The sequence below is a fragment of the Molothrus ater genome, chromosome 5 (assembly GCF_012460135.2).
Source record: "Molothrus ater isolate BHLD 08-10-18 breed brown headed cowbird chromosome 5, BPBGC_Mater_1.1, whole genome shotgun sequence".
Classification (NCBI taxonomy): Eukaryota; Metazoa; Chordata; class Aves; order Passeriformes; family Icteridae; genus Molothrus; species Molothrus ater.
The window spans coordinates 46915527-46937398 of NC_050482.2; the positions used below are offsets into that span (position 1 = coordinate 46915527).

A 21872-nucleotide genomic window follows, 5' to 3' on the forward strand; every position below is an offset into this window, starting at 1 on the left:
CAGCCTCTCCAAGGGATACTTACCATTCACTGCTTGCTATTTTTAGAGCATCCAGCAGGACTACACATCACTGCTTTCCTGCCTCATTCAGACATTCCCAACAAATCCCGAATTCCAGGATTTGGTCCAGCTGACCAACCGCCATGATCCTGACATGGACTTCTTTGAGAACATGAAACACATGCAGGTAAAAGACAGCAGGCATTTCTTAGTGCCTCTCTTCCCCTGCCAAGCAAAAGCGTCTTACTGTGAGGGGATGTTTTGAAAAGCATCTGTGTGTTGTCTGCAGAGAAATTGAACCTGTGTTCAAAAAAGAGGGATGTAGACATGATAAAGAGTGATTGAGAATCAAAGTCACATTTCTATCTAGAAATGTATTTGGTTTATGGTATGGAATGGGTCTCTTTCTGGATGCTCCCTGCTGCTCTCAGTCTGGAGTCTCTGCAGCCCCCTCCCATTCACAAACCTTAGCGATATAAATGTTACATGAAGCCTGGTTTTTCTTGCAATATGAAAATACATTTCTTCTGCTTTCAGAGGTGCAATCTGAGAGAGTCTTTGCTGTATCTGTAGTTATATGCGAAGTTGTAAGTTCTTAACTTGTAATTTTCTCTGGTCTTTGCATTTCATTGCAGCAGCTGCTGTTTGCAGTTGCCTCCCTTGTCTAACACCTCAAGATGGCACAGTCTTATGATTGTGAATCCACAATGCCATTGACTTGGAATATCTATTGAGGTAGATGAAAAAGTGAAAAGCCCAGAGATTTAAGGAAAAAGGCATGCCTTAGAAATGACTAATATGTTTATGCCATTACCTAAAACTGAGACATTTTCAGAACTAGGAGATGTAGGTACTCTCTCGTGCTAGCTGTGACTCAAGCACCACCTCATTCACTCTCTCCCATGTGACATGTCTCAGATCCACAGGAGAGCACGAGCTCTGAGGAAACTGGCAAAGCAGCTCACTGAAGAAAGCTTGTGCTGTCTTCTAAATCCCTGCAGAATTACATCATGCCTTATGCTACAACTGCAATTTTCAGTGAAAAAATGCTTAAGGTAGGCTCTTTCAATTGAATGCATCTACTTGAATATTTTCCCCCTTCTTTATATATACCATTTCCCTTAAAAACCTAACCCCCTTAGACAGCTGATATGTTTGTGAAATGAATGTCTCCATTGTAGATAAAAGTGCTGTGCTGGTATTGGTGGCAGAAAGAGGGTTTGGAAAGTGCAGAAGCAGTCTGGGCCCAGTCCTGTATCTGCTAAACTTGTCCTGCTTTTCAAAGGTTGATCTCTTAACTGTTTGGGTTAGGGTTTTTTGTTTTGTTTTAGTTTTTACTTCAGGTTTTATTTTTCTTTATTTTTTGTAATCAGCTTCTTATTTTCTTCCCTCTGCCTCCAAACTTCTGCCTTCCTGTTTAGTTGCAATATTCTTTGACAGTAGACTGTGGGAATTTAGTCTGCATCTAGTAACAGAGGTGGGAATAAATACAGTTTTCTCTGGATTTAGAGGGAAACTGCAGGAATTGGCTGAAAACATCTGAAATCAATAACAGCTTTGTAATTAAAATTTGAAGGCTGATGGTTTTTTAGTCACTTTCACTTTCAGTGAAATTACTTGTAATGTCAGTGTGGACAGACTTTCCACCTGTGGCTCTTAAAAGCCAGGTTTCACACTTCTGTAGTTCCCTGCACACTACCAGGAGAACAGCAGAACTGCTTCCATCAAGCAAAGTAAATGTCTAATTTGCTTACTGTCAGAAACATTATTCTGAAGCTGAAACAATTAGAGCTCAGGCACAGGACCCAGCCCCTGCAGCAGTGCAGTCTGTGCCCCTCAGTAGAGTGACTCTTTGACCAGAGGACAGTAAAATGTGTTGATTGAAACTTTGGTGAAGAAATAGACACATTTTATTTCACATCTGAAATGGGTTTATAGTTGACCAGCAATGTGCCATGTGTTTGTGATTGGATGCCTTGACACTGGTTCTTGTTCTTAGTTCTTAGCACAAGTGAGCCCATAGGTTTAAGTATGTGAGGAAAAGTTAAATGTGCAGAATAATTTGGAGGAAGTGGGTCTGGAGATCTGCTTGATGGACTGTGATTTTTTTTTTTTTTTCCCTAACTTGATGCTTGAGGAGGAGATCTAAAAATACTGAATCCCAAGCATGCCCACTAGACAAACTTCTGTCTGATTACTTCTGTCTCTTGTTGCTTCAGGTGCTTTAGGTGCACAATCATTGTGAATGCTAACAGCAGCTGAATTTCTCTCTTTTGAGCAGCATGAAAACATGGTAACAGCCTCAGTTGAAGTTGTTGGAGCTGTCTGCCGACATCTTTCGTGGTCAGCCTATTTGTACCACTTAAAGCATTTCATCCATGTCTTGCAAACAGGACAGATCGGTACGAAGCTGGGAGTCAGGTGGGTACCACAAGCAGTGCTGCTCTGGGTGACTGCTTAGGCACAATTCAGTGGTTTTAGGAGAATCTCATGGACTTCTGCCTCTTCTCTGAGGTGAGAGATTGCTGTCTTTGAGGTGGACTTAGGCAAGTGAAGGTAGGCATGGCTTGCTGCCTGGCGCTATGAAGTTTTAACAGGTTGTTACTTAGTTACACCATGTCTCACTGAGTGCATGGCAGCAGTTCTGTCAGGCTGTCCCTGCTCCTGGGACACCTCCATTGCTCCAGTACCACTCTCTGTGAGGTTTCACATTGACCTGGGTCACAGAATATGTGTAGCTGAGAAGGAACCAGTTTTTATTTTCTGGAGTTTTTCAGGATAAACCTCGTTATGGTGAAATGTCACTAAATCTGATGTTTTCCAAAAAGCACTTGTAAGATTTTTCTGTTGTATATGCATCCTCTTCTTTTTGTGCAGAGGGCTGATCTTTCTTCATGTTTTCCTTCTGCAGCTTGTTAGAGACAGTGCTGGAAGCCTTTCACTTTGACCATAAAACACTTGAAAAGCAGCTTGTGACCATTGACAACCAAGGTGAGCCTTTTGTGTCTGCTTGTTAAAACACTCCTCAGACTACTCAAATGCAGCTGATCAAAGTTTTGTGGTTTACTCTTGACATCAGCTACTCGTGTCTTTTTAAAATGGGCATCCTGGAAGCTAGTGTTGACTTGTCTCCTCAAGAGCAGTGCAGATTTTCCTCCTGTGTGTTGACAAAGTCAGGAGAGGTGTAGGGAATCATGTCAACATTACCACTCCATCCCAGGCTTCTGTAAGCCAAAACAGCCCAGAACCTGTGTGGTTCTCATGGTTATCTGCAGCCAAGATGTCCTCACCTTGCTTCCCTTGCCATTGCATGGGACAAAGTTGTATCTTCAGCTTCTTCACTATTGTGGTTACCTATGTTGGGACCTTTGGGTGAAGGAGGAAGATGTCTCACAGCTGTGCTTGTCAGTGCCTCTTGCCTTGTGAAATCCTCAGTTTTAAGTGAATAGCAGCTCTCTACAGTTGAACCACATTGACCTTTGCTCAGCTGAGGGGTTCAGACACAGAGTAATGTAATCTTTGCTTTAAACCTGGCCCTGAGGGTTGCTTATCAGAAACCAGCAAGCCAAAGCTTCTTTTCCACGCAGAAGAAGCCTGGTGCTTATTGGTGGTTTGCTGTCACTGGTGGTAGCTAGGAGCTTTATGTAGAGCCAAACTGTCACAGGAGTCTCAATTAAGGGCTCAAGTTTTATTTTCTTTTGTATTTACCTGTACTTTTGGCAATTACCTGGTAGAAGCTGCTGCCATGGACCTCGAGCCAGTGGTGGAGGCTGAAGAAGCCATGGAGCTGGAGCAGAGTGAAGGGGAAGAGGAGGAGGTTGAAGAAAAGAATGGGAAGAATCTCTCTGAGAAGCCAGTAGAACCTGAGCAAGCAGCTGAGCCATCTGAAAATGCTGAACAAGTGCCCAAACCTGTTTCGTTCTTACCCCGAAATAAAGAAGAGCTTCAGTGTCTGATCAAACACATTCAGGAAACAGTTACAGTGAACATCTTGCCTAAATTGCACAGGTGTATTGTTGCAAAGGTGAGGAGTTAATGTTTAAAAGGTCTTTTGTAGGCTGCTACTTTAAGGATTGGGATACAGCTTCAGAGCCAGTGAAAAAGCAACACATTAAAAAAAAAAAAGACACAACTGGAGAGAGACCATCTGAAAGCACAAAAAAGGCTTCATGCCCTTTGCTGAGTCTGGAGTTTACTGACAGACCCTCTGGTCATGTGAATATGGTGTCCTAACTTCCCTGCTGAGAACTGTCTCAAACTACACAAGTGAAATGATTCATTTTGTCCAGCCTGTTGAAGAGTTCTCAGCCACTTGCTTGCACCAGCCTAGTTTCTGTATTGAAAACACAGGGATTTATCTCACCTGTCCTTTAGCTGTCTGGGTTTTTCCTGCAGTCATCAGAGGGTAGCAGCCTGTCATACTGGCCTCTTATAGGGTTTGTTGAGAAAAAGCGGAGTTTGTTACTGTATATTAAAAGTGCATTATGTCTTGCTCTCTTAAAAAGGTTAAAAGAGACGAGGAGCACAAGCTTGTGAAATCCAATGTTGTGAATGATGATGAGGTAGTTCGTGTTCCATTAGCTTTTGCAATGGTCAGAATGATGCAGTGTCTTCCCCAGGAAGTGATGGAAGCCAACCTACCAAGGTAAATCCCAGTGGGGCTCCTTACATCCCAGTGGGGCTGTTCATTGTTCATGGAAGGAGTGCAGGCACCTTTCTTGAGCTGTGGTTACGTACATGGCTAAAGAGGGACATCCTAACAGACCTTAAATACTTCTTTTGGAAATTCCTGTTCCTAGTGACATGCACCTCTGCACCTCAGCATTTAACTGCTGTAAATCCTGACCCAAGAGCAGAGCTGTGAATCAAGGTGCAGAGGCAGGGCTGGTTGTGCTGGGGAAAGAATAATGTACAGAAAGAAAGGATAATCAGTAGAACCTGTCCTGAAGGACAGTACGTGTGTGTATGCCTATAAAGCCTCTCTGTGAGGCTGGCTGTGAGTACAGCTGTGGTTGTGAAACAGTGCTGAAAAGCAGCTTCCTTGGCAGGGTAATTAGTTCTGCTCTGCTTGGAGGTGACCAAAGCTGTTTGTCTGTGTTTCCAGCATCTTACTGAAAGTCTGCACATTCCTGAGAAACAGATTTCAGGAAATACGGGACATTGCCCGCAACACCCTCATTAAAATCATGGAAGTGTTGGGAGTGCACTACCTTCTGTATATCCTAAGGGAGATGCGGTCTGCACTCATCCATGGCTACCAGGTAATGCTGAAATTCTTCCTCTTCTGCTCTCTGTAGGCTTTTTTTCTAGTATATTGGGAGGAGAATCCAAAGGGAAGTTGCTATTGGAATTGTTATGCACTGGTAGAATAGCTTGGTATAATACAAGTAAATATTGTTGCTAATGCCTACATCAGTCTTTGTTATGCCTTGCCAAGTGTCGAATAAGGGTCTGTACCCTCAAAGAACTGAGAGTCTAAGCCATTTTCCTAGTGAAGACTTGAGGTATGAAGGGGAAGGATGAATTTCTGGTTCCAGACAGATTAGAGGAAATCTTTCCATAAGGTCATGAGGGCTAAGCAGTATCAGGGGGGGGGGGGGAGTTGCCACGAAGACTGCACAGACAGTGTGTGGTGATGCTAGTTGAAGGATTGCTTCCTAGATCCAGAGCCAAGGCTCTGACTATTAATTCATCTTTCCTCTTTCCATGGTTTGGGTTAAGAATCATTTTTCATGTGAATTACCACAGTGGAGTAGCATGAGCTTCTAGCTGCTGTAACAGTGAAAGAACCAATTAGAGCGGCCTAAGTATATCAGTAAGAGCCTTGGAGAGAGAAGAGATTCCAGCCCTCTTGCCAGTATGGGGTGGGATAGGGATCCTTTTTCTCTCGCTACTACATAGATTCTCATCCTCCCAGTGTCTTTTTTTCCTGTAATGAAAGCTCAAGTGCAGTATGTGTCTTGTGATGTCTCTGGTATGGGAGTGTCCCTATGCAGTATGATTAAAGAGCTCAATGCAGAGGTTTGGAATGATCTGTTCTCTTTTTCTGTAGCTCCATGTGCTGACTTTCACTGTGAACCTGTTACTGAAGGGCCTTACTACCAGGCTCAGTGCTGGTGATTTGGACCCCTGCTTAGATATCCTGATTGAGGTAAAAGCTGTTCAAGGCTAAAAGAAAAAGCATCATGAAGTGCTTGGGACATATTCTAGGAGGGGATGGTTTTGTCTGGATTGTCTCTGACTTGATGGCAAACCAGGCTGTTGTGTGTGTACTGCCAAGGAAGGAGGCACCAGTAGGCCCTGTTGTAGATGGGAATCAAGAGAAGTCAAGTGTCTCTGGGGCTGTATCCTGAGCCCTACATCCTGAGAGGGGATGGATTCAAGATTAAGACACCTACCTGTGTTTTCCTGTACTCTAAATGGCTGAACGAGTCAGCAGACATCTACTCAGTGCAGTCCACAGAGCCCAGGAACTCAGCTGGCCACACAGGTGGGGTATCGTGGGATGTATTGATCTGACTGCAGTCCCATTCCTTGTGTCACAACACCACTGAGGGGTGTGAGAACAGTGTTCTCATCTGGTGTACTTAAACAAGGATGTTCTGTGTTGACAAAGGAAGGATAGACATGATTTGTAGGAAACCTGGAGAATTGTTTTTTCTGTGAGTGGGGGAGAATAGTGTTGTTCTGTTGCTACTGGAGAAACCTGCTTTTCTTCAATCATTCATTTCTCTTGCCTGTTTTCCAAAGATTTTCAACCAAGAGTTGTTTGGGAATGTAGCTGAAGAGAAAGAAGTGAAGGGTATTGTCTCCAAGATCATGGAAGCACGCAAAAACAAGAGCTACGATTCCTATGAAATTCTTGGGAAGTTCATAGGAAGGGGCCAGGTGACAAAACTTATTCTGCCACTGAAGGAGGTAAGAAAAGTCAGCCAGAGTCTCTCTTACAAACTGTGAGCACTCTCAATTCTGTAAGGTGATTCTAGAGCCTCTGGGTGGCTACTTTGAAATCACCTATGGAATCTTGCTTTGGCTTCCCATTTTCCTTTGGGAAAGCAGTGAGACTTTACTGCTGATGTCCAGGGTAGGGAGTGGCATTCTGGGAAGCTTTTAACTGCTGCTCAAGTGGATACATCCCACTTTGAGTTCTCCATGCACTCTCCCTCTGCCTACTCTTCTTTCCTCTGGAGCTTAGAAGTCCTGCAAGGAGCAAGGACTGCTCTGTGGTTTAGTCTCTTGCGCATGGAGGAAATGTCAACAAAATGTATACAGGGACTATCCATGTGCAATAATTGCCTTTTCAAAGATGCAGATTTTTTAGCAGAGTGCAAGCTCACACAGGAATGGAACCCTGGTTTGCTCATTAGCTCTTGTGTCCTGGTGGCTGTAGCTGAACTGGCTGGAGGCTGACAAGAGGAAGGGAGGGATGTTGGTGCAGAGCTGAGGCGATGGGATGCTATTCACCTAAAGAGCTGGAGACTGTGACAACATGATGAGAGAGAAATTGGTCTAGTTTTTCCCATGATTTCTGATTACAGATAACAGATAATTGCCATCAGGCTGTCCTCTTAAATTCTCATGTTTTTACCTTTGCAGACTCTGGAGAGCACTACAAGCTTGAAGATAGTTCGGAAAGTGCATGAGGCGCTGCGTCACATCATGGCAGGGCTCATCTTCAACTCAGACATGAATGCAGAATCCCTCCTCCTCCTCAGTCATGGTCTCATCAGTGAAAATTTACCTCTGCTCACTGAGAAGGCCAAGTGAGTTCCAGGGTGTTGTTCAGCTGGTCTGGTATTGGTTTGCTTGCAGAAATGGCAGTTCTCAAATCCAGCTGATGAAATGCATGAGAGTTTAATTGCTTTCATTCCCCTTTTGTTTTCAATGTAACTGAATCATTTGGGCAGTTACAGGGCAAAAAGAAAGCTTAGTAATGGGAGTTAGCATTTGTGGAACTCATGGGAGTCTTCTCTTGCAAGGTCTCTGGACCTTCAGCAGGGCTTTTTCACTGTCTGATGAGTTGATAACATGCATTAGGATGTTAGGATGGAGGAACAATGAACAGTGTTTAGAAGCAGGCTGCAAACATTTCCATGGGGCCAGGAACAAGGAAAAGCATGGTCTTTCACTTTATTGCTTTGCTGCTGGGGCAGAAGATGAGGAGAACCATCAGATTTTCTCTCCCTCTGGTGGTGTCACTGCTCAGAGCTGGGTTTGGGTGTCCTGCATTTGGTGTTACATAGGCTGGCTTCCTCTAGAAGTCTGCTGTTTGCAGACTTCTTGGAGCACTGTTTGTAAGCCATCAGTAACTGATGTAATGATTAGTAAAGAAGAGCAGTGGGTAGTGGCAGGACGTGTATTTGCTTGAAGGAACTTCCAAAGTTGATCTGTCACTAAGAAAAAAGTGAGGATGTTATACAAATGATTGTGTGTTTGTTATCTCTGGAATAGTGGCATTGTTCTCAAGTCTGAGTCCTGTCTAAAACCAGTTTGAAAGCAGGCCCTCATGCTGCTTTCAAACTGGTTTTATTTCATTGTGGTCCATCTGTGACCTGCTTTTGCTTGCTGTGTGGGAAGCAGCTCAGCACAGTTCAGCTCCTTTTACTCCCAACAGCAGGATTGTTATGGAGAGGGTTCATATCTGAATATTTTCTTTTGCCATGCATACGCTGCTTTTCAGGAAAAAAGCTGCCCCTCCTCCAGACCCTCGACTGCAACCAGAGAGCTGCCTGCTGCTCCAGCCCACTCCCACAAGAGGAGGGCAGAAAGCTCGTGTCAGCAGCAGGACTAACACATATATCCTGGTTGATTCAGGACTTCGGGTAAGATCTCCTCAGATAAAAAACTTTGCATTCAAAATTTTGTTAAAGAGTATGCAAAGGAAAGTATTCTGGATATATTGTTTTAATAGCACAGCCATTAGCCTTAACTTCGCTTTGTATATTGTAACTCCAGTGCTTTGAGATACTTTTTTTAAAGTACCCAGCCTATTGAAATATTTGTGTGGGATATGGCATAAATTCTACTATAACCTGAAACAGTTGTGGGACCTTACTTGTCTCTTTTGCATTCTGGCTGACTTTGAGATAAATGTCCTGATTTTTCTACGACAGCTACTGCACATGAGCCTGAAGAGATCCAAAGTAAATTCTTCTGAGGAGCATGCTTTGGAAATGCTAGACCCTTTTGTCAGCTGCTTATAGACTGCCTGAAATCTATGGATGTCAAGGTACAATTCTGAGCTGAAGTCTGTGTGTTCTGTCTGCTGTACTAAGAGTCCTGCCCACAAATGTCATTAAAGTTAACTTGCAGGAGGAGAGAAAGCCACCAGTTTTTCAAACCTGCTTTAATAAGTGTGCAGATTAAATTGTTTGAGGACATGTAATCCCAAGGGAGTCTTGTGGCTGATGGAGGACTGAATGCTCTGCTCTGTGTTGCAGGGGGCAAGTTCTCCTAGAGAATGGTTATAAGAGGAATTTACAGACTATTTATGAGGATGTTCATGAGATCCTGTGGCTGCTGGGAGCAGTGTTCTCACAACTGTGGTTTCTTCTGATCCAACTCCAAAGTCTTTATTCCTAGCACTGTAGGCAGCCACTTTTTGGGACAGCTTTTGGTTTGAGTGAGCCTAGAGCCCAAGAGTGGAAGGCATACCTCATACCCTGTCAGATACTTGGAGTGGGGCTTTCCATGTCTTGAAGGCAGCTCTGCTTCATATCTTCACCTGATAAAATCAAAGTTATAGAATATTGAAGTCGCAGATAGTGCTTTCAGAACTAAGAAACACTTGTGTTACGCATGAATGATTTGAAATAGGTTGGGTTTGTTAGCTAACTGCCTTTTACCACAGTTTTAGATAGCCTGACCATGTCTGTCAAACAGTGAGAAGAGTTCTCTCAGTGTCATTGTACCCACATGCTGTCCTTTGGCTCTTTCTCCCAGGTCATAACTGGTGCTCTGCAGTCCTTGGTATGGATTTTAAAGTTCCCTTTGCCTTCTGTCAGTACGAATATGGAGTCACTGATCAAGCAGCTTTTCCTCTTGCTGAAAGAGTTTGCCAAGACAGGAATAGCCAAAGGCCAGAATTTCCACCTGGTTGTGAGCTGTTTCAAAGTAAGTCAGACCCAGCTCTGCTCATTTCTGCTTTAGGATTAACTTTCTAGAATGAGACTCTTCTAGCTACAGATCCCTCCTGCAACTGTCCCTGGAGAGGTAGTCTGGAGATCAAAGCTAGTGAGGAATATGTGGCCTTGCTGATTCTTTCCCAAATACAAACTTAAAGATAGTTGCTCCCTAAAAATGGACAGCTTCTATCTGAAGAAATGTCTTTATAGAAACATATTTGCCTTTTTTCTTCATTGTAGTAGTATCTTGTTCCACCTGAGTAAATCCTGGTAGCTGAATTGAGACGTGGGAAGGGTACAATTCACTTGTTTACTTTTGTCTCACAATTGCCATCTGAAAGCAAAATGTGATGAGAATAGTGTTGGCCACATGTTCTGGAGCAGCAGTTTGTCTTTTCAGGCTGAATTTGTATAAATCAAGTCAAACTTTGGTGTGCACCTTTATTTTATGGCATTGCATGTGTACTGACAATGTGCAATTTGATTTTGTAGTGTGTAACAATACTTGTGAAGAATGCAAAGAGTCAGATAACAAGCAAACAGCTCCAGGTGTTGCTTGGCTTTGCTGAAGAAGACATTTACGACTCATCACGCCAAGCCACTGCCTTTGGCCTTCTCAAGGTATTTCTGTGCAGCAGTTGTGAGTGTTCTGTGAGCCACTGGAACAGCAGTGATTCTGCTTCCTGGTGAAAGAAAGGCTGTACATTCTCACATCAGGAACAGGTTGCAGATGCTGTTGAAGCTCTCTGTTATAAGAGAGGAAAAGTCAACAAAATTTTACTGTTTGACTTGTAGTCCCTGTTTAAAAGTGTTGGGGAGGTTGTTTTATACACAGTGCATATGAGGATGTATTTGGATCTGAGTATGTTTTTACTAAAGAATCAACATCTCTGATCATTAGACCATATATTCTGTGTTGCCCAAAAGAAACAGATATGGATGTGTAAGCCATCTTTTGGTTTTCTTTTTTTTTCCTTTGAGTTGCACTTTCTGTGTGTGAAAAAGTCAGTGTTAATGTACCACCTGAGACCAGTGCTGTCTGGGTTGTAGACACTGTATAAGCAGAATGATGTAACTCCAGCTGTGCTTTCACATTTTCAGGCTATTTTATCCAGGAAGCTGATTGTCCCTGAAATTGATGATGTGCTGCAGAAGGTTGCCCAGCTGGCTATCACAGGTCAGAGTGAGCCAGTGCGAGTCCAGTGCAGGCAGGTTGGTGGAGTGAGGAGTCTCTCACTTTTTTTACAGCTGTCTAACAGCCCAGAGGGTTTAGTGTGACCATACTGCCTCTCACAGACATATGCCTTGGCCCTGCTGAACCCTGAATTCCATTTCCCCTTCTTTGCTGATCTTTATTCCCCTTGCTGTCTGGCTTCAGTTCTTGAGACTGGTACATAGCAGAACCATAGACTTCTTGCCTATAGTGAGACTGTGGTGTGCCTTCATAGAACTCTAAAATTGTTTAGGTTTAAGGTCATAGAGTCTAACCCTTAACCCAGCACTGCCCCATCCACGACTAAGCCATGTCCCTGAGTGGCACATCTATACTTCTTTTAAGTACCTCCAGCCTATTTTAAATAATCCACCACTTCCCAGGGCAGCCAGTTCTGGTGCTTGACCACCTTTGCAGTGCAGAACTTTTTCCTAATATCCAGTCTATACTTCCCCTGGCAAAACTTGAGGCCATTTCCCCTTGTCCTGTCACTTCTCACATGGGAGAAGAGACCAACCCCCACCTGGCTACAGCCTCCTTTCAGGCAGGTAGAGAGTGATGAGGTCTCCCCTGAGCCTCCTCTTCTCCAGGCCAAACAACCCCAGCTCCCTCAGCCGCTCTTCATAAGACTTGTGCTCCTTACCCTTCTCCAGCTTCATTGCTGCTCAGCATCTCAATGTCTTTCTTGCTGTGAGAAGCCCAAAACTGAACACAGTACTTGAGGTGCAACCTCACCAGTGCCAAGTACAGGAGAGCTGCTTAGCAGCAGTGACATGGTCTCTCCTCTGGAGGCTTTTAATCCTATGTAACTAAGCTTTGTTCTTTTTTAAGCCTCAGGATAAGTGAATTTTCCACAAATCCATAATTGCTTTCCTCTACTATCTTATTCTTTCCAATGTAAAACCAACTGAAAGACAGAACTGGTTACTTTGTCTCAAGCATTGGGATATAGGTGCAGTAGGATCAGGAAATACAGCTTTCATAGTTACAGGATGGATTTTGAAGGATGCAGGATCTCTTCACAGATGCCTGTGCAAATCACAGTAGTACTTTAAAAACTGATCCTTTTCCAGGCACAGAGTTTGGCAGCAGTTGTTGACCCTTTGTATAATAGGAACAGGAAGAAAGGGATGATTCTCATAAGCTTGCTGCTCTGTCATTAAATTGTCTTCATAACCTTTTTACAAGCTTACCTGAGTGTTTCTTTTAACTCCTCTCCGTATTGTTTTTTCTTTCCAGATTTACTTGAAATACATTCTGGATTACCCTCTTGGTGACAAACTGAAACCCAATTTGGATTTCATGCTTGCACAGCTGGAGTGAGTTTATATTTCTGACTTGCAGTCACTGTTCTGTGAGAAAAGAACTTTGTTTTTAAATATTATTCTAGTATGCCAAAAAGCTCTTTGTTATGAGCAGAAGGCATGGATGAAGTCTTCATTTTCCTACTTGTGAAACACTTCCCTTTTCCCAAGTCTGGCTGTTGGATGAAGCAAATGCTTTTTTCTTATCCCCGTTTCACTGCTAATATCATTCTTTATCTGTTTGTAAGCAAAATTTCTGTTGTTTGCTTAATAGTTTACCACGTGCACTGGCTGTGAATCATCATAAAGTCGCCCTAGGACACAGGTGAAATGGAAAATCCAGGAGGAATAAGGGAAGGTGCATTTTTAGGGGACTGCTGTCCCATGGCAGCGTCTCAAGTGCAATTGCAGGCACAGTTAAAACAACTGTACCGATTCCACAGGAGTGTTGTGCCTCCAGCCTCCTCCTGAGCTTCACCCGTCCCTTGTTCAAGGTGACAGCAGTTACCAGGTTCCCCAGCACAGTGTGGCTGTGCTGACTCAAGTGGGCTGGAGTCAGCACTTCCTGGGCTGTTTGTGTCCCTGTGCTCATTCTCTGACAGACAGATCACTTGTCCACAGTATCAGGCCAGGTCTGGTAGCTGTTGTAGAAAGATCTCTGTCAGTGCGTGTTTCTGGAATTGGTTGTTGTAAATTGTTGGCAACTTCATAGGAGGATTAACTCATTCCTAACAGTTAATCCTTTATTTCTTCGCAGGTATGAGTATGAAACTGGGAGGGAATCTGCACTGGAGATGATTGCATACCTCCTCGACACGTTCCCGCAGGTAACGAGCACCCCCTGGTGTTCCAAGAATCAGGCAGTTACTGTGGGTTGCAGTAACAGCATTTTCCAAGCAGTTAATTTTGGAAGCATTTGCTAGTTCCTATTATCTCTTATCATGAGCAGAACATTCACTTATCTCCAAAGAACCTGGCTTTGCTCCAAAAGAGGAATGACATACTGGAAAGTCTGCAGTACTTCTTTGCCTAATGTGTTCTGTTTGCAAGTAAAATAAAGCTGTGTCAGCTAGAGTTTGGATAAACTCAATTGTGATTTATGGCAGGAAGAAACACAACCAGTTTAGGAAACAGGGTAGGAATAGAAAGTGAGAGTTTTCTTGCTGTAAGGGTTTTTCAATATTCATGAGAGATAGTTGACAGAACTGGTGTGTTCTGTTCGGTTGGCCTGACTGGAGAGGAAGGGCTTCTCAGTGGGGTGGATCAACATAAAAGCTAAAAACTAACTGCATCTATGCAAGATCATATAGGCAAAATCCTAAGCTGCCTTGAATCTGCAGCTGGAGCTTAACTGTGCATTCAGGACACTGGGAGAAGTGCAATCAAGCAGGAATTTGGAAGAGAAATTCTGCACAGTAAGCTGTGCTTCAGCACTGCCTGATGAATTAATATTTCAGATTGGTTCCTGGGAACTCTTTAAGGTGGCAAAGAACTGCAGTCTCTGAGAGAAGGACATTTGGGTGTTGCTGCAATGCTGAGGACTTAAGCCTGTTTCAGTGAGAGTTGGGCATGAAAATGCCCTTTAAGGTTTCACACTCTTTGCTGACCCAGGGATATGGTAGCAAGTCAGAGTCAAAGCAGAGCTGGGGCTGCTGTACACTCCCTGTATGCTCCAACAACAGGGTCATCCCATTTTAGCAGTTCAGCTGCCTTGACATGGAGCCTACTCAGGGCTAACACTGCTCCTGAATATAGTGCAGCAAATACTCCTCTTTTTCTCTTTAAATCCTGGAAGCTCCTTTTGTGTTTGTGGTTGATAATGGTTGTTTCTTTCTAGGATCTCCTGCACAAATACTGTGGGCTGTTTTTTCTCTCTCTTTGTATGATGATGATAAATGATGACTCAGCCAAATGCAAAAAGATGGCAGCTTTGACATGTAAATCTCTTCTCCGTAAGATCAGCAATGAAAAACAAGATCTGATGTTTTCACTGGTCACTGAGTGGTTTCACAGCAAAAAGGTACTCTTTGGTCTTTTCACTGACCAGGTCTGAACTCTATTGGAGGGCTGAGTAAGATTAAGGCAAGCAAGAGATTGCTAGTACCAGAGCTGGTGGGTTGGTGGATTAGTTGTTCCTGACTTAAAGAGCAAGAAATGGTACAGCTTCATAAAGCTGCACAAATATAGGGACCTGCTGATGCTTTAGGTCAACCTACAGACTCTTCCCAGCTGCATTTTGCAGCTCTCTAAAAGTTCCACTTTTGGCTCAGTGTAGTCTTTGCTCAGGTTAGAGTTTTGAGCAAATTCCTTAAAGCTTTTCTGATCCCAGCATTTTGTGCTGACTTTATCTCAGACATGCTTCATTCTGTTGCTGGCAACTGGAAGGCAGCAAACGTGGTCTTCAAGATCTACTGTTTGGATCTGGATGCTTGGGTGATAAGCTGTCCTCTAGCTGAACCCAGGTTCTGTCCTTCTACACTAGTAGAGTTAGCATTCTTAAACACTTCATGGTTTCATCCTAGGATGTTCAGTTTTGGTTTGTAACTGTAAGCTGCCTGTTGCATTGTGCAGAGTTGAAAAGTAACTCCCAGATTTCTGCAGTTGGGATTTCAGCAGTTCTGGCATTCAGTTTTAGGGTGCATTCCCAGGGATAACTTGTGCTGCCAGGTGCTTTTATACCTTGCTGGCAGCATCTCCTTTTTCAGTATTCTCTGAAAACCAGCTTCTCTTAAGGTGCTATTGCTACAGGCAGAAAGTAAGGTTTGCTACCAGCTCCTGCACTTGGGAGCTGCAGGATTTGATTATAAGAGTTAATTTTTTGTTATTTCTTGCGTGTCAGAGCTCACACAGGAGGTTGGCTGCCCAGGCATGCGGTTTGTTTGTTGAAGTGGATGGAGTAATGTTTGAACGGCGCCTTGCAGCAGTCCTCACTTTGATTGAAAAAGAAATCAACCCAAGTAGATTTGAAAATGTAAGTAACTTTTCTCCATGCATGAAGCTCAAGTGAAGAGAATTTAAAAAAAGGGAAAAAGTGTAGGAGAGATTTAATGGTTGAACTTAACTGTTCAAGACTGAGGAAAGGCACAAAACACATACATCTGTTCTGAAGAGGACCTCACTGACCTAGAACCTTATTTTTTGCCTGTAAGCTCAAGTTTGATGTCAAATGTCACAGCACAAGGGAAAAGAAACTTTGCAAAGCCACCTGGCCTGAGCCTGCAACCATACAGTGTAACCAGCGGATATATTGTTCCTTGCAGTGTGGGAAATGTGTCTGCTAGCTGCAGAGATTTGTGTAAGCATTGCATGTCAGGAGTGCATGCATGTGACTGTCTGCTTTGTCCAGGGTTATCTACAGCTTTAACTTTCAAAGTACTTCCTGTACTTTAAGACCATGATTTTGTTGTATGGAAAATCTTTTTAGTGCACTTGATTAACTCAGAATAACAAGGCTGCCTCAGAGTCTGCTTGGCATGTGATAATCCCAAAGGGATCCCAGTCACTGTGCCTGGGGAGTGGCCATGAATGTTACTTATGTTCAGCATGCTGCCCTTGCACAAGAGAGAAGAGACTCTCAAATCTGTAAATTGGCAAGAGATGAAAATAAAATACCTGCAGTGAGGAGAAATTTGCTGTAATCACACTCTGTGCTGTGACATTTACTGACAACTGACATCAAGCCAGCTGGTGGTTGCAGGCACAGTGAGGCCCACAGGCAGCACACACAGTGTTGTCATAACAACTTGGGGCTTCCCAGGTGATACAGACAAATCTGCACTCAGCTGGGCTCTGACGATGAGAATCAAATCTGCACAAGTACGTGCACAGACATAATGTGTGTAATTGCTTGCATGTAGAAACCCAGCAGTTTGTTACAGTCATGTCTGTATGAAAAACAAGAAGAATGATTCTAATACAATCTCCTGCAGAGATTGTCTCCAGAGGAAATGCTTCAGTGAAGGTGCTTCTGTTCTGTTTACATTGGGAATTGGGTACAAGTCAGTCTTCTGGCTTTTTTTGAACAGTTGATCTGAAATTTATTTAGCCAGGACTAATCAGGACTATCCTCAGGTTCTCATAAGTATATTTCTTCACTTGCTGATTTTATTAGATAACTGAAGAAGAAGAGGAGAAGGCTGCAGATAGGCTGCTATTCAGCTTTCTTGTGCTGGTAAAAAAGCTAATCACAGAGTGCAACTTGATTCAGTTAACCAAGCACAGTGATGTTGTGAGCAGGATCTGGGGTAAGTATCATTCAGGAGCTAGTACAGCTGTGCTCCAAGAAAGATTGTGTGCCTTCTGGTTTTTCCCATGCTAATAGAAATGACTGAACTTAATTATACAAGGTTTCCATTCTGCAAGTGCTAACACACAGCAGATATTGGGCAATGAAAGAGAAGTTGCTAATGGAAAAGGTTACATGCTTGATGAAAACAACACACCCTCTGTCTCAGTTGCTGGGAAGTGCTTTCTATTACCCACAGAGCAAATAATTGGAAACTATTGCATGTTTCACCATAATTACATTCTCTTGGATGAAAACATTGAGGTCTCCTGAGAAGATGAGATTTCCTTGATCACACATACCAGCCAGAAAAGGATGACACATGGTAATAGTGCTCTAAATACTGTGCCTGTCAGGATGTGAAGACCTGGAAGTTACTTGATTCAAGCAATTTCCCTGTGTGCAAGATTATAAAATATGAGGCTGGTTATTGCCATTTTGTTGCCCTTATTTTAACTTCTTCATTTGCTGCAATCAGAAGACCTGATGTGGCTGGTTAGTGACTTTGAAGAGTCCAGCCTGCCAGGTGCCTTTAGTGAGATAGCAGATAATCATTGTTATCCTGGATTTTGGCCAGAGGTGAGACAGGAGAGCAGCTCCATGTCTTCTCTGAAGCATCCTTGGCCTCTCTGCAGGGGTTTGATTGGACCATCAGCAGCAGGCCCAGCTGACACAAGCCAGTCCCCCAGACATCCTGGGCAGATGAGCTGTGGCACCAAGTCCCCATGGGGACTGTAGTTGTTGCAGAAACATGACTTGCCTGATCACTGTGGGGACATTTGGCTACCTGTAGGTTTTTGCTGCTCTTCACTTTGGCTGGATTGAGTTGCTAGAAACTCTTTTATTATATTCTGAGCAGATGACCACAGTTCATTTAATTCACCTTTTTATTGCAGCATATGTTGCAATAAAAATAAATTGTTGGGAGTAGCCTCATTCTATTTTTGCTCTCAATGGACCATCTCCTTTGCTGAAAGAGGTTTTCTTTTCCCCAGATCATGTCCAGTCTCACCTGTGGTATCCTCATAGCTGGGTCTGGCTGACAGCCACTGAGATCTTTGGCTTGTTGTTTGCATCTTATAAGCCAGAAGATCTTGTCAACAAATGGAAGGAAAGAAAGTCAGGGAAGAGAAAAAAGACACCAGCAGAGCTGTCTGCATCTGCAGTCTTCTTGACTGCTGAACTGGACAAAAAGGTAATGATGTCCATACTACTCCTTCACTCTGCTCATGCCCATTCTCTGACTGGGACATAATTCAGTTTGGCATGCATGTTTCTCTTTTAGTCACTTGTCTGCTGTCTAATCCTCATCACTCAAAGCATTTGAGGAGGTGGCTCTGCTGCTGGGAGGGGGCTTCTCCGGGGTCTTATTCTCAGCAGCACAAAAATACCTTTCCAGTTTGTAAGATGCAGGCAGAAGTTGTGTTGATCCTTTGGTCTCCCCTGGGAATTGCCTTTGGTGACTGTAAAATACTGCTTTGAGTGTCTGCTGCCAGCTCCCTTCAGTGGAGTCATTCCTTTCTCATTTTTCATTTCCCCAGATGAAGGAACTAGTGTTTGCATTCTGCCATCAGCTGCAGTCCAAGTTCCTGGACATGTCTCTGAGCGAGCAGGTAAGGGCAGGAGCCTGTCTGGGGCTGCAGGAAGGCACAGAGCAGGCCCTGGCATGTGAGGGATGTTGTGTCCTAGGTGGTGGCACAGAACAGATACACAGTTCAGGGCTAGCTGCTCTCTGCCCAGGGCACAATCCTCTGTCAGATCAAGTCTTGGCTCTTACAGAGGCAACCCACAGTGACTGACTCCTCTGTTTCCACACTTCAGGTTATAAAGAATTTACTTTTTGTGGCCAAAGTTGTTTACTTGCTAGCTCCTGCCTCAGAAGAAGGTAAAGAGGCAGATGGAGAGCTCAGGTGTGAAGTGGAAGAGCAGGAGGTCTCAGAGGATGAGAGAGATACTTCTGCTCAAGGAGAGGAAGAAAGAGAGGACACACAAGAGAAAGGCCAGCCAGCCACACTGCTGTGGTTAATGAAGAAGCTCTCTGTCATGGGGAAGAGAGAAGCAGCATATTCCCCTAAGGTCCCTTTAAAGGTAAGAACAGTGTGGGGTCCCACTGCTTTTGATGAGGTGGGCACTTCTACAGGACAGTGTTGCTCTGGCTCTTTGCTTTCAGGGAAAAGGGGCAGAGGGTGCTGTGAGCTGGCATTGAAGTGAGGATTAGTAGGTGCTGAAGAAACACCTACTGTGTTTTGGGGCTCTCAGGAAAGCTTGTGCCAGTCCTTGCTAATGCTTCCAGCCTCTTGAGGGGTGGGGGAAGAGTGGTAAAACCTCAAGGCACCAAACTGAAGAGAACAGAGCAGTACCTTTGAATGCCCAAGAGCGCTCATGCAGGCAGGGGAATGGCAGCATGGAGTAACTTGCTAGGAGGAGGAGGGAGGTGTGGGAGAGCCTCACCAAAAGCACTGTGGTTTCCCATGGTGCAGAGATAGGTTGAACTTGTGTGTCCTCAGCTGTTGAGAACAGTGAGAACAAGCCTGTTGTTCAAAGTGTCAACAGCTGCCAACCCAGTCCCAGCTCACACAGCAGGGGTTGCGTCTCTCTAAAGGCTGTACTTGAAAGCAGTAAGACCTTGAAACAGCAGTGAGTTTGTGACTCAGGTGTCTAAAACAGCACCTGCTGTGTTGAACAGTGATGCATGGCCCTCTGGTAGCAGTTCAGTTAGGAAGCTTCTTCCAGCTTTCCTTACTTCATGTCCCACACACTTCTTTTCAGAGAAGCTGCATCTTTAAGTTCCTGGGAGCAATCTCGGTGGATCTGGGGCAAGACAGGATCAAGCCCTACCTTCCAACAATTCTCACCCCTCTGTACAGGGAGCTGAACAGCAACTATGCAGAGCAAGGTAAGGGATTTCCCTCACAAAGAGGAACGTGCATCACAGCTATGCCCCAGTACAAACACTACCTGCCATTCCTTTTGTCTGCTGAGGCATTGATACTGTAATCAGTGAATTTCACCTGCTTGCTGCCTAACCAAAATACCAGGAAGGGAGGAGGGTGTATGTCAGCTGAAATAGAAATGTGCATGTTCAAAGATTGGAATGAAGTTAGGAATGCTCCTGTGTTCAAGTGGGTAAAGCTTGAGCATGTGGTGTAGTGGGAAAAAAGTAGTACTCAAAGGTGGGCTCATGGTGGCAAGACTTAGAGAGTCCTTCCTGAGAGGAGCTTGGAAGAACTGTTTGAGAGACCGGGGGAAGTATTTGCCCTGCTCTCAGTTTTCCTTTGCACCTCTTTGTAGCCTTTTTTCACCCCCAGAATCTTTTTTCCCCCCCAGTGATTGTAGTTAATATATTGCCATTAACTAGTGATTCCAACAATTGTTTTGCTTACCAAGGGTGCTGACTGGAATAATCTTTATTTCCAACGAAGCCTATTTCACTAGAAGCCTACTGGCTACATATAGAAAGAAAGCCTCTTGTAATTAACTTTGGAATGACTTCACCCTTCTAAAAATTTTTTTGCTTCTGAGAAGATTTGTTTGTTTGTTTGTTTGCTGGTTGAAAAGCTACTCTCTGGGAAAGCTGGTGGAGCACCAGCAGATTTCACAGGCACCGGTTTGGGCAAGGTTTATCAGTGCAGCCATCCTTTATTAAAGAAAGAGGAATCCATATTGTGCTCTTGGCTTTTGTTCCATATGCTGAAAAGATAAAGTAAGTAAGTCAATTTTGTTTTAATAGATCCAACACTGAAGAACCTTTCCCAAGAAATCATAGAACTTCTCAAGAAGTTAGTGGGGCTGGAGGCCTTTTCGCTGGCCTTTTCTTCTGTGCAGAAACAGGCCAACCAGAAAAGAGCAATGAGGAAAAAGCAGAGGGCTTTGCAGGTAAGATTCCACTTTCTCTTGAGAGGAAAAGAAATAGGGCTTCTCTAAAGGCTTGAGAGATGCCCAGGAACGGGAGTTTGAGGAAGAACTTCATCTTTATTTAGGACAGTTTCATCAGTTCCTTTATAAAACGTGGAAGAAGCTGTGTATGATCGGCCTCTTGCACAGGTTCTGGCTGACAGGGATGGTTTCCTGCTTACCTGAAGGGCAAAGCAGCCTGAATACCACCCATGTGTTGTCTTAGCAGTCACCAGTTTCTCAGGAAGTTCATGATTTTCACAGGGACTGCTGTTAGTTGTCAGTGAACTAACAATGTACTGTTTTTCCTTAGACTGTAGCAAATCCTGACATTGCTGCAAGGAGGAAGCTGAAGAGACACAAGAATAAAGCAGAAACCAGGAAGAGAAAGATAGAATCCCTGCGTCCTATGTACAAGGCCAAGCGACATCGAAGTAACGCACTAAAAGATTTGGCAATGGTGGAATAAAAGGGCTTTTTCTTCCTGGAGGATTAATTTATGAAAAGTAATACTGAGTTAAAGAACTAATTACTGTTTTAAAAAGTACTTACATATTTCAATTGTATTTATTAGTATTTTTATGTCCTTTTTCATCAAGGATCTTAAGTAAAAACGTCTAAATTTTTTCCAAATCTGTATATTTACCAGAGCATGTACAGTTGAATGGGCAACAACTATGATCTTTTATATTAAATTTTACTTCATTTGTAAGAAATGGGTTCTGTGATGATTGCATTTCTGCCTGTGAACACACTGGTCTTGGAGAGACAAGTCTGCCTCCTGACTTTGATTTGGCCTTCAGTTTCTGCAGCTATACTGAGCTACTTACCTGTCACTTCTGGCTGAGAGTGCAGGAACAACAGCTCATGAAGGTGGAAGTTAAATTCAAGTCACTGCCCTGGCACATCAGGGCAGCAGTGTGTGCTGAAGACACTGGTTTTCCTTTCAGACACCCACTGAATGCCATGTTGGCAGCCAGAGGTGCTCTCTTGCTGTACCTCACTGTAACAGTGTGTCTGCACTGCAGGTGCACCTCTGCAGGTGTTCACCT

General features: G+C 43.8%; 1 protein-coding gene across 1 annotated transcript in view; it reads left to right on the forward strand.

The window, feature by feature from the left end:
• UTP20 (UTP20 small subunit processome component) overlaps positions 1-21536 on the forward strand; it is a 63132-nt gene extending 41596 nt beyond the window's left edge. The window contains 28 exon segments of the mRNA XM_036400484.1: positions 47-187; positions 919-967; positions 970-1055; positions 2282-2421; positions 2912-2991; positions 3735-4024; positions 4506-4645; positions 5105-5261; positions 6053-6151; positions 6751-6918; positions 7597-7763; positions 8681-8822; positions 9114-9189; positions 9192-9229; positions 9943-10113; positions 10617-10745; positions 11226-11336; positions 12577-12656; positions 13399-13468; positions 14479-14661; positions 15481-15612; positions 16753-16885; positions 17922-18121; positions 18468-18539; positions 18748-19014; positions 19696-19822; positions 20657-20802; positions 21134-21536. Coding sequence (XP_036256377.1) covers positions 47-187; positions 919-967; positions 970-1055; positions 2282-2421; positions 2912-2991; positions 3735-4024; positions 4506-4645; positions 5105-5261; positions 6053-6151; positions 6751-6918; positions 7597-7763; positions 8681-8822; positions 9114-9189; positions 9192-9229; positions 9943-10113; positions 10617-10745; positions 11226-11336; positions 12577-12656; positions 13399-13468; positions 14479-14661; positions 15481-15612; positions 16753-16885; positions 17922-18121; positions 18468-18539; positions 18748-19014; positions 19696-19822; positions 20657-20802; positions 21134-21289 — 3750 coding nt within the window. The 3' untranslated portion in view covers positions 21290-21536.
• Positions 21537-21872: the final 336 nt, after the last annotated feature.